General features: G+C 36.9%; 2 protein-coding genes across 6 annotated transcripts in view; one reads left to right on the top strand and one right to left on the bottom strand.

Annotated features, from left to right (window-relative positions):
- The window catches only part of FAF1 (Fas associated factor 1), a 529,019-nt gene that overhangs the window by 443,663 nt on the left and 68,774 nt on the right, over window positions 1-16,582 (bottom strand). For all 5 annotated transcript variants that reach the window (XM_030328128.1, XM_030328134.1, XM_030328133.1 and 2 more), the window contains exon 2: window positions 10,893-10,960. The gene's annotated coding sequence lies outside the window, so the exon portion shown is untranslated. The remainder of the gene's footprint in view (window positions 1-10,892; window positions 10,961-16,582) is intronic.
- On the top strand, window positions 1,989-15,588 carry LOC115519710 (28S ribosomal protein S21, mitochondrial-like). The gene is given in 4 exon segments (XM_032594081.1): window positions 1,989-2,043; window positions 15,186-15,320; window positions 15,323-15,343; window positions 15,346-15,588. Coding segments are annotated over 4 exon segments (315 nt in total). The 3' UTR covers window positions 15,450-15,588.

Here is a 16,582-nt window from a genome sequence, read left to right on the forward strand (position 1 = left end):
TATTGTTACTTTATTTAAGATCCTACTCCATCTAGCATAAATCTGGATAAACTGTAAACACTCACTACTGATGTAATGGGCTTTCTTAAAATCATAATCCCAAACTGTGGTACCTAACTCACATTTCTCTACCCTTCTCTAGCAAAATGGGCACAAAACACGGGAGAAGTTGAACTGGTATATACAGGAAATCTTAAATATAGATATGTCCAAGGTTTAAAACTCAAATTATGCAAACTGTTCCATAAGGCCCATAAAATATAGAGCAGTGATAATCATAATTTAGAAAGATAAAATACACTGCACAGGCAAAATACATAAAACACCATATAAAAAGTGCCATGATACCAATGAAAAGTTTGAACTAGTAGTAAGTTATTCAAAATGTTCAAGTTTCATTTTTTAAAAGCATAAACCTTGTATAAAAATAGGACAATGAGAGAATGTATAGAATATAGTTACACAGCACAGCAAATTTTTACTGTGGATACAAGTGGATTATTTGCAGAGAAAAGCCAGTTAGGACATATATTTCAAAAGAAACCCAAAGATTAAGGTTGTGAGAGAGATCCTGATGCTTTTGTGTGGGCCCGAAAAAGTGTGAAATTACATTTCTGCAGAAATTTAACACCAGTGTTTTTAAGCCAAGTGCTATTACAATATTTTCCAAAATCAAATAACTGAGAAATAGTTGAAGAAGAGTACTTGTGCCACGCAATTATTTAACACTACCTAGGAAAATTGTCCTTTACAATATTCTAGATAGAATGGACTGAGAAAAAGGCAGAATCAATTAATGTTTTACCCATCAAAGCTAAAGAACATGGACCAACAGAAAGGACATTAGGAAAGAGTTTACATTCATTTCCTGCCCCCTCCCCTTGACACCACAACTGGTAATTTTCAGATGAAAGACTTGTACTCCATTACTCTAAGCCCACAACCTCACTTAACTCCATCCCATACTCCTTTCATCAATACCACACAAGATTAGCTTGGTGGGATTTTTAATCTCAAACAACAATTTATATCAACCTCTCCAAAAGACACCCTAAAAATACACAAACTAAATAATGCACGTGAGATTGCAAAAAAAAAACTTCAAGACAAGAAACCTGCAGACATTAAGTTCCTGACACTTTCCATCTCCATAGAAATCATGGACATGTCATCTATACAGTGCTTTGATAAAAATATAGCACAACAGATTGGGAAGATATGGTGGCAGAGTAGGAGGACCCTAGGCTTGCCTCATCCCACAAATACAACTAGATAACTATCAAATCAACCAAAATGCACCAGAAATTTATCTGAAGACTGGCAGAACAAACTCCACAACTAAAGGAAGAAAAGAGGCCACCTCGAAGAAGGTACAAAATGCAGAGATGCAATTTGAGAGACAAACAGATCATGGCAGCTGTGGTGGGGAGAGCCCCAGTTGCAGACAAGGGTGAGAGAACAGGATACAGGAGAACACATGGAAAAACGAATCCCCACAGCAATTGGCTTGGAAAGTGTCAGGGCCCAAATTTCAGGAGTTCTTGCAACCAGCAGGGGTTTAAGCCTAGAGTATTAAAGGTCAACATTCTTTGCTCTGAGAGCGCTCAAAGGACACTGTGGCTGCTCTTGAAGAGAAAGCAGGACAAACAGCCTATGGACATACAGCATGGAAACTGTTCTGAAGAGAACCTGAGGCAGTGGGGAGATACTTGCTCATCTTGGAACATGTCCCAGAGAGGCAGCATTCACAGAGAGACCCTGCTGGAAACAATGGAACTGGCAGATACCACTTCCCCCCACCCACCCCTCAGCATAAGCACAGGGCCACCAGCAGGAACAAGCACAGTGCCTACACTTGCTACCTAACTTGCTTAAACCAAGCCCCACCTCCCCATATTTCAGAAGAACCACCTTCCCAATCACAATTGCCTCAGTCCCAGTTGGGTGGCCTCTCCCCAAGAAGACCCCCCAAAACCCCTGCCAACACCATGACGCCCACCCAGGAGTTTTGCAAGGCCTTTCTTCCAGTGGTGGCATCTACAGGTCTCATTTCATTAGCAGACCAGAGCATACCTAGTTAAAACATGCCATATTCAGGGGTACCCAGGTGGCTCAGTCAGTTAAGCATCTGACTTCAGCTCAGGTCATGATCTCATGGTTCATGAGTTCGAGCCCCATGTCGGGCTCTGTACTGACAGCTCAGAGCCTGGAGCCTGCTTCAGATTCTGTGTCTCCCCTCTCTCTGCCCCTTCCCCGCTTGTGCTCTGTCTCTCAAAAATAAATAAATGTTAAAAAAAAAAAAAAATGCCACCTTCAGGCCAAGGACCAAACACTGCCCAACCCAGGCAAAGAGAGCCTCTGCAGACAACTGGCCTGAAGGATAAAGTGATCAGGACAAAACAACAGAGCACATGCAGCACTCATGGGGACATTTCTGAAAGCGCCAGGCCCTAGGCAAATAGGATACACTACACTGCAGGGCACTAGAGGACTTCTTCATAAAACCATTACCCTCAAGAAAAGGAAATGTTGATGACTTTCCTAACACAGAGAAAAGGGAACAGAGACTTAGGAAAAATAAGAAGACAGGAATTTGTCCCAAATGGAAGAATAGAATCAGACCACAGCTGCAGATCTAAGTGAAACAGATATAAGTAACATGGTTGATGGAGAATTTAAAGCTACTTACTGAAATTGAGAAAAAAGTGGTAGACATCAGTGAGACAATTAACCCAGATAAGGTATAACATAGCAGAGATAAAGAGCTAAATAATCAAAATGAAAAATACACTAGATGTAATGAACAACAGGATGAAAGAAGCAGAGAAATGAATTACTGACCTAGAAGACAGAATAATGTATAGTTATCTAGCTGAACAAAAGAGGAAACAGAATTATGCAATACTGGAATAGACTTAAGAAATTCAGTGACTCCATCAAACATAATGATGTTCATTTTATAGGAGCCTAGAAAGAAGAGAGAAAAGGGGGGAAGAGAATTTATTTGATGAAATAGGTAAAAACTTCCCTAATCTGGGGAAGGAAACAGACATCCAGATCCAGAAGGCATGGAGAACCCCCATCAAAATCAAAAAAAGACCCACAAGACATACTGTAATTAAAATGACAAAATATACCAATAAAGAAAATACTAAAAGCAGTCAGATAAAAAAAGGTACATACAAAGGAAACCGCATAAAGCTATCAGCAGATTTCTCAGCAGAACCTTCCAAGCCAGAAAGGAGTGGCATGATATATTCAGAGTGCTTAAGGGGAAAAACCTGCAGCCAAGAATACTCTATAAAGCAAGGCTATCATTCACAATAGAAAGAGAGATAAATAATTTCCCAAACAATAACTAAAGGAGTTTTGATCACTAAACCAGCCCTGCAAAAATATCAAAAGGGACTCTGAGTGGAAAGGAAAGAGAAAAAAAAAAAAGACAGTATAAAGGTAGGAAACACAAAAGTAGTCAAAGTGAGTATTCTTGTAAAAAAAAAAAATCAGTCAAGGAAATTACAATATAAAAGTACGTAGCATATGATACCATATACCTAAAATAGGGGGAGGAAAGGAGTAAAGAATGAGTTCAAACTTAAACAACCATGAATTTAATATGGATTGCTACATGCAGAAGATATTATATACAAACCTAATGGTAACAACAAATCAAAAACTACTAATACACATACAAAGAATAAAAACAAAGAAATCCAAATGTATGACTAAAGAAAACAAGGAACTCATGAAAGAAAGACAAGAAAGGATCAGGGAAAATTTTCAGCAACAACCACAATACAAGAGATAAAAAGGCAATAAATACATTTCTATCAATACCTACTTTGAATATAAATGGACTAAATGCTCCGATCAAAAGACATGAGGTGACAGAATGGATTAAACAAACAATGGCCCATGTGTAGGTTGCCTACAAGACTCATTTTAGACCTAGAGACACCTGCAGATAAAAAGTGAGAGAATGAAGATGCCAAAAGAAAGCCAGAGTAGCAATACTTATATCAGACAAAATGGACTAAAACAAAGTCTAGGGGTACCTGGGTGGCTCCGTAGGTTAAGCATATAACTCTTGATTTCAGCTCAGGTCATGATCTCACAGTTTATGAGACCAGGCCCCATGTCAGGCTCTGTGCTGACAGTCCAGAGCCTGCTTGGGATTCTCTTTCTCCCTCTGTCTCTGCCCTCCCCCATTCATGCTGTTTCTGTCTCTCTCAAACTAAATAAATAAACTTTAAAAAGTTTGGCTAAAAATAAAAAATGAAAGCAATAAGCATAAATAAGTAAAGTTTAAAAACAAAACAAAGTCTATAAAAAGACAAAGAAGGACAATATATAATAAGAAAGGGGACAATCCAACAAGATATTATAATTGTAAATATTTATGTACCCAACATGAAAGCACCCAAATACATAAAACAGTTAATAACAAACATAATTGAATAATAATAATAACATAATAATAGTAGTAGGGGACATTAATATCCCACCAACATCAAATAGGTCATTTAAACAGAAAATCAACAAAGAAACAACGGCTTTGAATGAAACACTGGGCCAGATGGATTTAACAGATATATTCAGAACATTCAATCCTAAAAACAAATACACATTCTTTTCAAGTACACAAGGAACATTCTCCAAAATACATCACATATTAGGCCGCAAAACAGGCCTCATCAAACTTACAAAGAGTGAAGTCATACCATGCATCTTTTCTGACCACAAAGCTATGAAACTAGAAACCAACCACAAGAAAAAAATCTGGAAAGAGCAGAAATACAGAGAGGTTACATAACATGCTACTTAATAGTGAATGGGTCAACAAATAAATAAAAGAAGAAATTAAAAAGTACATGGAAACAAATGAAAACACAATTCAAAACCTTGGGAGGCAGCAAATGTGGTTCTAAGAGAGAAGTTTATAACAATACAGGCTTACCTCAAGAACCAAGAAAAATCTCAAATAAATAACCTAATGATGCACCTAAAGAAGCCAGAAAAAGAACAAAACCTAAAACGAGAAAAAGGCAGAAAATAATAAAGATAAGAGCAGAAATAAATGATGTAGAAACTTAAAATATAATAAATCAATGAAACTAGGAGTTGGTTCTTTGAAAAAAAAAATCAATAAAATTGATAGACCTCTAGCCAGATTTAACAAGAAAAAAAAGGAAAGGACCCAAATAAATAAAATCACAAATAAGAGAGGACAAATAACAATAGATATCACAGAAATACAATTATAAGAGAACATTATGAAAAACAATATACCAACAAATTGGACAACCTAGAAGAAATGAATAAACAGAAAAAAATGGAAACAAAATACATAGAAATTTGAACAGACTAATTACCAGCAAAAACACCGAATCAGAAATCAAAAAACTCCCAACAGGGCTGCCTGGGTAGCTCAATTAGTGGAGCATCCAACTCTTAATTTTGGCTCATGTCATAATCTAGGGTTGTGGGATCAAGCCCCACATCAAGCTCTACACTGAGCATGGAGCCTGCTTAAGATTCTTTCTCTCCCTTTGCCCCTCTCTCCCCTGCTCTCGCATGCATGCTCTCTCTCTCTCCCTCTCTCTCTAGAATAAAAAAATAAATAAAAACATTTAAAAAAATTTTTAAACTCCCAAAAAACAAAGGTTAAGACCAAATGGCTTCACAGGCAAATTCTACCAAACATTTAAAGAAGAATTAATGCCTATTCTTCGCAAACTATTCCAAAAGATAGAAAAGGAAGGAAAACTTCATTCATTCTATGAGGCCAGTATTCCTGATACCAAAACCAAAGACACCACAAGAAAAGAGACCTAGAGGCCATTATCTCTGAAAACACAGATGCAGAAATACTCAACAAAATATTAGCAAAGAGAATCCTACAATACATTAAAAATATCATTCACCATAATCAAGTGGGATTTACTCCTGGGATGCAAGGATGGTTCAATGGCTCAACAATCAATGTGATACATCGTGTTAGTAGAGAAAAAATAAAAACTATGATCATCTCAATAGATGCAGAAAAAGCATTTGACAAAGTACAACATCCATTTATGATAAAAACCCTTAACAAAGTAGGTTTAGAGGGAACATACAACATAATAAGGCCATATATGACAAACCCACAGTTAACATCATCCTTAATGGAGAAAAACTGAGAGCCTTTCCCTTCAGGTCAGGAGCAACACAAGGATGTCCACTCTCACCACTTTCATTCAATATAGTACTGGAAGTCCTAGCCACAGCAATCTCACAACAAAAAGAAATAAAAGGTATTCAAATAGGTAAGGAAGAAGTAAAACTCTCATTATTGCAGATGACATGATACTGTACACAGAAAACCCTCAAGACTCCACCAAAAAAAACCGCTAGAACTGATACACTCATTCAGTGAAGTCACCGGGATACAAAATCAATCTACAGAAATCTGTTGCATTTCCATACATTAATAATGGAGCAGCAAAAAGAAAAATTAAGAGAACAATCCCACTTACAATTGCACCAAAAATAATACCTAGGAATAAGCTTAACCAGAAGTGAAAGATCTGTACTCTGAAAACTATGAAACACTGATGAAAGAAATTGAAGATGACACAAACAAAGGGAAAGGCATTCCATGCTCACGGGCTAGAAGAACTAATACTGTTAAAATGTCTACAACCAAAGCAATCTACATATTTAGTGCAATCCTTATCAAAATACTATAAGCACTTTTCACAGAACTGCAACAAACAATCCTAAAATTAATATTAATTTTAATATTTTAATATTAATATTTAATATTAATACTTAATATTAATATTAATTTGGGGTAACAAAATACCCCAAATAGAGCAATTCTGAAAACAAAAGGCTAGCTGCATCCCAGTTCCAGACTTCAACTTATATTACAAAGCTGTAGTAATCAAAACAGTATGGTACTGACACAAAAATAGAAACGTAGATCAATGGAACAGAATAAAAGTCCAGAAATAAACCCACAATTATATGGTCAATTAATTTTTTTTTTTTAATTTTTTTTTCAATGTTTATTTATTTTTGGGAGAGAGAGAGACAGAGCATGAATGGGGGAGGGGCAGAGAGAGAGGGAGACACAGAATCGGAAACAGGCTCCAGGCTCCGAGCCATCAGCCCGGAGCCTGACGCGGGGCTCGAACTCACGGACCGCGAGATCGTGACCTGGCTGAAGTCGGACGCTTAACCGACTGCGCCACCCAGGCGCCCCTGGTCAATTAATTTTTGACACAGCAGAAGAGAATATCCAATGGGAAAAAGTCTCTTCAACAAATTATGTTGAGAAAACTGGTCAGCTACATGCAAAAAGCATAAAACTGGACCACTTTCTTTCACCATACACAAAAATAAATTCAAAATGGATTAAAGCCCTAAATGTAAGACCTGAAACTATAAAAATCATAGAAGAGAGTACAAGCAATAATCTCTCTCACATCAGCCAGACCGATTTTTTTTCTAGACAGATTCCTTGAGGCAAAGGGAAACAAAAGCAGAATTAAACTACTGGGCCTTCATCAAAATAAAAAGCCTCTGCACAGCAAAGGAAACAATTGATATAAAGGCAACCTATGGAATGGGAGAATATATTTGCAAATGACATATCTGATAAGAGTAGTATCCATACATAAAAAATTGATACAATTCCATGCCCAAGAAACAAATAATCCAATCTAAAAATGGGCAGAAAACATGAACAAACATTTCTCCAGAGAAGACATCCAGATGGTCAACAGACACATGAAAGATGCACAACATCACTCAATTCAGGGAAATGCAAATCAAAACTACAACCAGATATCACCTCATGCCTGTAATAATGGCTAAAATTAACAAAACAGGAAACAACAGGTGTTGGCAAGGATGCCAAGAAAGGGAACCCTCTTGCATTCATGGTAGGAATGCAAACTGGTACAGCCACTCTGGAAAACAGCATGGAGATTTCTCAACAAGTTAAAAGTAGAGGGGCACCTGGGTGGCTCAGTCGTTGACTGTCAGATTTCGGCTCAGGTCTTGATCTTGCTTGCGGCTTGTGAGTTTGAGCCCCACATGGGGCTCTTTGCTGACAGCTCAGAGCCTGGTGCTGCTTTGGATTCTGAGTCTCTCTCTCTCTTCTTCTCTCTCTCTCCCTCTCTGCCCCTCCCCCACTCAAGCTTGCTCTCTCTTTCAAATAAATAAACATTAAAAAAATTTTTAAGTTAAAAATAGAACTACCTATAATCAATCTAGCAATGGCACAACTGTTTAACCAAAGGATACAAAAACACTAATTCAAAGGGATATATACACTCCAATATTTACAGCAGCATTACTTACAATAGCCAAATTATGGAAGCAGCCTAACTGTCCATTGACTGATGGGATAAAGCAGACATGTGTATATAATACAATGAAATATTATTCAGCCATAAAAAAGAATAAAATCTTACCATTTGCAATGACATGGATGGAGCTACAGAGTATAATGCCAAGAGTAATTAAGTCAGAAAAAAACAAATACCATATGATTTCACTCATATGTGGAATTTAAGAAACAAAAGAAATAAGCAAAGGGGGGGGGGAAAGACACACACCAAGAAACAGATTCTTAATCATAGAGAACAACTAATAAGCGTCATCAGAAGGGAAGTGAGCAGGGAGGAAGTGTGAAATATGTGATGGAGATTAAGGAGTGCATGTGTCATGATGAGCAGAGGGTGATTAACAGAAAAACTTAAAAGAAAAAAAGAAGGAAAGAATAAAAATACGTTTAAAAGAAGATTGTATCATTGTAAAAGCATGGATTTCAAGTCAGACCATAATTTCAAGCATTTGTAAACTTTGACAAGTACCAAAGGTGTTCTTTGAACATTTTTCTTATATGAAAAATAAGGAAGCTCTGGTTTAATGAAATAGACAATCTCAAAAATGTACATATTAATGCAACCATCCTGGAAGGCAACTGACTATAAATCCAAAAACTTAAATATATATAATTTGACCCAGAAATTCACTTATGATTTGAATTTATTCAGTATCTTCTAGGAAAATAATAGGTTACAGGCACCACGATGTTCAACAATATTCTCTACAGTAATGTGTATATTAGCAAAACACTGCAAAAATCCTAAATGTCTAACAGCATAGGACTGATTGGTAAAATTATGCTACAACCATCCCTTGAAATACCATGCAAACATTAGAAGAACATTAAAAAGAATAAGCAGTCACATTTATTTAGATAAAGACATTCGTGATACGCTGTTGTGAAAAATGCAGATTACAAAACAGGAGGACTAGAACTAACTCATCTGTATTTAGAAAAATTTAATCACACAATTAAAAGAAAACACCTTGCATAATATACTAGAAAATGTTAAACAATTAGTTGTACAAGCTGAAAATAAAGATTTTTCATATTTTGAGTATAAAAATTAAAAGTAGTAAATCTTCACAAAACACATAGATAATTAATGGTTGATTATAAATGCATGCATGGACTTGAACATAGCTGGATATCTAATCTCAGCTCTCTAAGCCCACATCTCAAGTTTTTACCTCTGAAAATTAACACTTCTTCAAAATTGTAATTTGGACTTTTTTAGGATTTCAAAGGCACTGAGGGACACCTGTGTCATCCCAACACAACCAGTATTATTCCAATACTGTTAAACAATTCATGTTTATGAGGCACTTGGGTGGTTCAATCGGTTAAGCATCTGACTTCGGCTCAGGTCATAATCTCACAGTTGATGGGTTCAAGTCCACATCGGGCTCTGTGCTGACAGCTCAGAGCCTGGAGCCTGCTTTGGATTCTGGGTCTCCCTCTCTCTTTGCCCCTCCCCCACTCATGCTCTGTCTCGGTCTCTCAAAAATCAACGTTAAAAAATTTTTTTTTTAAACAACTCATGTATAGTTTGCTTCGCAATTGTAAATAAATTACAATTCTGTAGTGCTGTGTCCGGACTTGATTTATGAGTTACTGCCTCCCACCATTCAAAACATTAAACCACTTCTATAATAAACTGTCTGAAGTTCACTAAAAAAAATTTTTTTAACCACACAAGAATGTCACTTCTTTAATAGCTTTAGAAAGGGGTGATCAATAGTGAGAGCTCCAGGAAGTGAGGAGGAAACATCAAATAGAATTATTCTGACATTTAGACATGTCTGACTTTTCTCTCCTACCAAGCATCTCAATCAAATATTACAGGGGAAGAGGAACCTTAATACACAGTGAGAAGAGAACAACTTTAAGAACCATATAATTATCTAAGAATTCATAATAATTTGTAATTTAATACTGAACTAAATATGAACTTCATATTAAAGATAAGACATTTAGATTTTGTGCACTGAGATTAAAATTATTAATGGCTATGGTATGCTGAATCATCTATAAGGAATGTTAAGGACACTGAAAAATTAATAAAATTTGATTACTGGTCAGGGAAAGAAAAAATTCTTGAAATAATTCTGAGGAAACAAATACTGTATGATCTCACTTTTGTGGAATCTAAAAGAAAATGGAATTCAAAGAAACAGATTAGATTGGTGGTTATCAGGGGTAGGGCAGAATGAAGGTGGTCAAAAAATACAAATTTCCAGGTATAAATGAATAAATGGGTATCTAATGTACAGCAAGGCAATTAGAGTCAACAAAACCACACTGTATACTTCAAAATTGCTAAAAGAGTAAATCTTAAAAGTTTTTATCACACACAGAAAAGTAACTGTGAGATGACAGACTAACCTTATTGTGTTGATCATGTCAATATATATGTATATCAAATCATCAGGTTATACACCTTAAATTTATATGCTATATGCCAATTATATCTCAACAAAGCTGCAAAAAAGAAAAAAAAAGAAGTACTTACCACTAAGTCCCAATTATTTGTTCAAGCAATGTAATAGCTTCATCAATGTTTTCAATGCCAGTACATGCCTGGAAACAAAGTAAGAATTTAGATATGAGTTTGCGAATGGGGAGGTTAATCTTAAAAAGGTAAAGAGCATAATGTGTAATTTAAGTTTGAAAACGTATGTGAATAAAGCCAAGACACTAAATGCCTAACACATCTTAGCATTTTACAAATATGGTTTGAAAATTAATTAAAAAGTAAATTTACACTGCACTGAAATAAAAGACAATGAAGCAGTAACAGAAAGTTATGTTTAAATCTTGAGCTTTAGAGCCTAGAATAATCTCTAGATTTCTAACTGCCCAGAGCTTTTATTAAAACATTTCTGATGACAACCATGTAAAAAGAACTGCAACCCATACCTATACAAAATGTAACTCAAAATAAATAACAGATTTAAAGTAAAACCTAAAACTATTAAAACTTCTAGATCTGTGCTTTCTGATATCGTAGCCACTAGACATATATGGATAGGGAGTGCCTGAAATGTGCCTCAACTGAGTTAAGATATGCTGTGTGAAATACACGTGAGGGTGGGAGTTAGAACAAAAATTAAAACGTAACTTCTTTATTTTTAAGGGGCGCCTGGGTGGCTCAGTCAGTTAAGGGCCCAACTTTGGCTCAGGCTGTAATTTCACAGTTCATGAGTTCAAGGCCCACTAGGCCCACATCAGGTTCTACACTGACAGTGCAGAGCCTACTTGGGATTCTCTCTCTCCCTCTCTATTCCTCCCCAACTGCACCACAGGCCCTCACTTTATCTCTAAAAAATAAAGAAGCTTTTAAAAAATTAAAAGAATTAATAATAATTTTCAGAGCGCTTGGCTGGCTCAGTTGGTAAAGCATGCAACTCTTCATCTCAGGGTTGTAAGTTCGAGCCCCACAGTGGGTGTAGAGAGACTACTTAAAATCAAAACCTTTAAAAATAATAATGTTTCTATTAAATGTGTGTTGAGATGACCATTTTGAACATACTGGCTTAATTAAAACATAATTTTTTTAGGTTTATTTATTTGGGAGAGAGCTTGCACAGCATGGAGCAGAGAAGGAGACAGAGAATCCCAAACAGGCTCCACAAGGTCAGCACAGAGCCCAATGTGGAGCTTGAACTCACGAACCATGAGAGCATGACTTGAACCAAAATCAAGAGTAAGACACTTAACCAATTGAGCCAACCAGGTGCCCCATTTTACTTTCTTAATACTAAAGAAAGGATACTAAAACCTTTCTAGTTACATTTATTAATTCCATTCTAATTTTAGTGCTGAAAACTATGAAGAATCTAAGAAATCTTCAGGAGCTTTAGACACAACAGCTAAAGTAAAGCCCAAAAATACTGATAAAATGGACTTCATTAAATTAAGAATGACTGCACTTTGAAAGACACTGTTAAGGTTATGAAAAGCCAGGCCACACACTGGGAGAAAATATCGGCAAAACACCTAATAAAAGATTAATAACCAAAATATAAGAAGAAGTCTCAAAACTCAATTAAAATAAATAATAAAGAGGCACCTGGTGGCTCAGTCGGCTGAGCAACTGACTCTTGATTTCAGTTCAGGTCATGATTTTAGGGTTCGGGGGTTCAAGCCCCACACTGGGCTCTGTGCTGACACTGCAGAGCCAGCTTGGGATGGTCTCTCCCTCTCTGTCTGCCCCTCTCCTGCTCATGCTCTGTCTCTCTCTCTCCAAATAAATGAACATAATTAATAAACAAATGGATGGATGGATGGATGGATGGATGGATGGCAAAAGATTTCAACAGAAACTTCCCCAAAGAAGATACACAAATAAATACACATGAAAAAATGTTCAACAGCATTAGTTAATAGGAATATGTAAAACAAACAGAGATGTCACTTCGATACATTAGAGTGTCTAAAATCCAAAACACTAACATCAAGTGATGGTAAGGATGCAGAAGAACCAGAAGAACCACAACTCTCATACACTGATATATGTATTACATAAGAATCTCAAAATTATATGGCCACTTTGCAAAGTTAGTTAGCAATTTTCTTAGAAAGTTATGATATAGTAATCCCACTTCTTAGGTATTATTTATCTAAGAAATTAAAATTTATGTTCACATGAAAATTATACATGAATGTTATAACAGCTTTATTCATCATCACTAAAAACAGATCCCAAATTTCCTTCAACTGTACATTCATGCAATAGAAAATTACACAGCAACAAAAATGAACACATTACTGATGACTCAAAACAACGGCAATAAATCTTCAAATGTATTATGCTATTGTACATATGTACAATTGTACAATGTGCTATTGTACATTACTATGCAATGTGTTTTGAGCCAGGCTCAAAAGCTTACATACTGTATAATTCCAATTACATAACATTTTAGAAAATGCAAAGTTATAAGAACAGAAAACATATTAATTATCAGAGGCTTAGGATAGGAAGAAGGGTTGACTACAAGGACCAAAGGGGAAATTTGCAGGGAACACCTGGGTGACTTAGTCGGTTAAGCACTCCAGTTGGCTCAGGTCATGATCTCACAGTTTGTAGGTTCGAGCCCCACACAGAGCTCTGTGCTGACAGCTCAGAGCCTAGAGCCTGCTTCAGATTCTCCCTCCCTCCTCTCTCTCAAAAATAAATAAACATTAAAAAAATTGGGGGGGTATCTGGGTGGCTCAGTTGGTTAAGCATCTGGCTTCAGCTCAGGTCATGAACTCACGGTCTGTGAATTCAAGCACCACATAGGGCCCTGTGCTGACAGCTCAGAGTCTGGAGCCTGCTTCTGAGTCTGTGTCTCTCACTCTCTCTGCCCCTCCCCTACTCATACTCTCTCTCACTCTCAAAAATGAATAAATGTTTAAAAAAAAATGAAAATAAATAAAATGAAAAAAAATTTTTAAGAGGGAAATTTGGGGAGTAAGGGAATAATTTGATTCCTGGACACCATAAAAATGTAACAGAGGAAACAAGTAAAAAAGGCAATCTTCACTTTAAGCTGAATGAAACACCAGGGATAATCCAAAGGCTCCAAAATAGTAACAAAAGCAGCTAAGAACAGTTCAGATAGGGCAGAAGCTGCACAGGAAGAAGTGGAGAGAAAAACTGTAAGAGGTACATAGTGAGCCCAACAGCAACAAACATCGGAAAGCACAAGCAAATACATTTCCTCAAAGACATCATCCTTTTTCCCTCAGAAAAACATGTAGGTGGTAGTTCCAGAGAGCCAATCCCTCCACAGAAACCAAAAAATTGAACAAAAACCGTCAGAATCAAATTTCTCAGAACTCTGGAAATTGGTCAAAGGTTGTACAAACCAAACAAATGGCTGAAACATGAAAAAGGTGACTTCAAAACAGTGTGAAGCTTTGCAATGTTTTTATTTCCCTTTCTCCACTCTTGGCTCTGTGAAAGTCTGAATATACTAACCCATATTCCTACAGTTGAACCCTAGTCCCTGGTTCTAGAGGCAGAGCAGACACTGTTCTCAAGAATTTGTCTGCTGTGACCTGTGCAGGGCTACGTGAAGGACTGACTCAAGGCTCTCGCCTTTGTTTTACCAACTCAAATTCTCCTAGTACAGAAAGAGCAGCTATACTCTGAAGAGGACCTTCTTCATAAAATTTTAAGGCAAATGAAAACTCACTGCCACTTGGGACAAAATATTCCAATGGAGGCAAATAACAGGCAAGCCAAAAACCTGCAAGAAAAAGATGGCAAGACAATTTCTTTGGGGAAGTACGGCACTAAAAAATACTGGGAGTTTAGAAAGCCATGCACATGTCCAAGGCAAGACACTACTCAGAGAAACCTGAAAAACTACCGACTCATCTCTAGGCTCAGCACAAAAAAAGAGAGAGTAGTAAACAGCCTAAGTGTAGAGTGCTCCAGTACAGAGACAGCCTGCATTCTTTCTTCTTTTTTTTTCTCTTTTCTTTTTATTTTCTTTTTTACTACAGATATTTAAAAAAATCTCTCTCATACCATTAGCAGATCACAACAAAAGAAAAGATTTCAGAGACTGTTATATACCATATGTTTGTACCCCACTCCCACTGCCCACAAATTCAGATGTTGAAGTCCTCAAGCGCCACTGTGATGGCACTCAGTAATGGGGGCACACGGGAAATTATCAGGTTTAGATGAGATCATGAAGGTGGGGCACTCATAATGGAATTAACGTCTCTTATAAGAAGACAACACCAGTCCCTGGAGGCTGGTTCCGGAGGGCGTGGGATCCTGCAGAGTGAGGATTTAGACCCCAAGGTGATGGCAAACATCTGAAGTTCATTGCCAGGACTGTGATGGTACAGGAAGGAAATGTGGAAGGTGCATACAGGACCCTAAACAGAATTCTCACCATGGATGGGCTCAGTGAGGACATTAAGCGACGGCGGTACTATGAAAGCCTTGTCGCCGACGACAGAGGAAAGCTATGAAACCTGCCGGCGGATCTACAACATGGAAATGGCTCGCAAGATCAACTTCTTGATCCGAAAGAATCGGGCAGACCCATGGCAAGGCTGCTGAGGCCTGTGGATTGTAGGCCCAGTATGAAAATCCCTCTCCAGCTGTCTCCTTCCTATCTCAAACCTCATTTTTTCTCCCCTTTTTTATAATAATAAACTCAATCACATATATGCAAGAAGGCCTGCATATATAGAAGTAATCCCGTAGTTACCAATGGACCCTCTCTTTTATTAAGTGAAAGAGAAACTGAGTCAAAAAGTAGTCTAGGAATAGAATGGTTATTACCAAGGACTAGTGGGGAGTGGGGAATTACTGTTTAATGGGTACAGAGTTTCAGATGGGGATGGTGAAAAAGTTCCAGAGACAGATGGTGGTGATACACAACAATGTGAATATACTTAATGCACTTAAATGGTTAAAATGGCAAATTTTGTGTATGTTTAGCTATAATATTTAAGTAGTCTAGGAGAGGTGAGAAGCTTTTCTAAAATATAGCAGAATAGATCTATGATTTTTTTACCTGATTCTTATGAAATCCAAATCAAGACCTTATTATTGGAAAAGCACCTGTTACTCTTTACTGAACTGTCCCTCCCCACCAACTGTTAGATGAGAGGAAGCATGTATGTATTTGGAATAAATTTTGCTACTGAAATACTCATCAAAAAAAAAAAAAAAAAAGTAGACACACCAGAGAGTGCTGTGTGTGTGTGTGTGTGTGTGTGTCCCTGCCACATGAGAACCAAGAGAGAAAGTGGCCATCTGCAAGTCAGGAAGAGTTCTCACCAAAAACTAACCACACTGGCACCACTGATCTGAGACTTTCAGTCTTCAGAACTATGAAAAATATCTCTGTTCTATGGTATTTGTCACTGGAGCCCAAGCAGATTAAGACAGAGACAACTCATCACCAAAAAAAATTATAAAAATTGGTTTAGAAAAGTCAGTGAACAAATAAACAACGCACAGAAGCAACAGAAATGAACCATAAGGAGATTAAAAACTTGAATCCAGAGTTATCACATTATATATTTAAAATAATCACTTGTGAAAAAAGAAATTGTGATTTATACAGAGCAACAGGAAAGTATGACCCATTCAAAGGAGAAACTAACAGAAATGGTCTGTGAGGGAAAAGAGACATCAGATTTACTGTACAAAGATTTCAATCATCATATTAAACATCCTCAAGA

This window comes from Lynx canadensis, chromosome C1 (genome assembly GCF_007474595.2).
Source record: "Lynx canadensis isolate LIC74 chromosome C1, mLynCan4.pri.v2, whole genome shotgun sequence".
NCBI classification, from domain to species: domain Eukaryota; kingdom Metazoa; phylum Chordata; class Mammalia; order Carnivora; family Felidae; genus Lynx; species Lynx canadensis.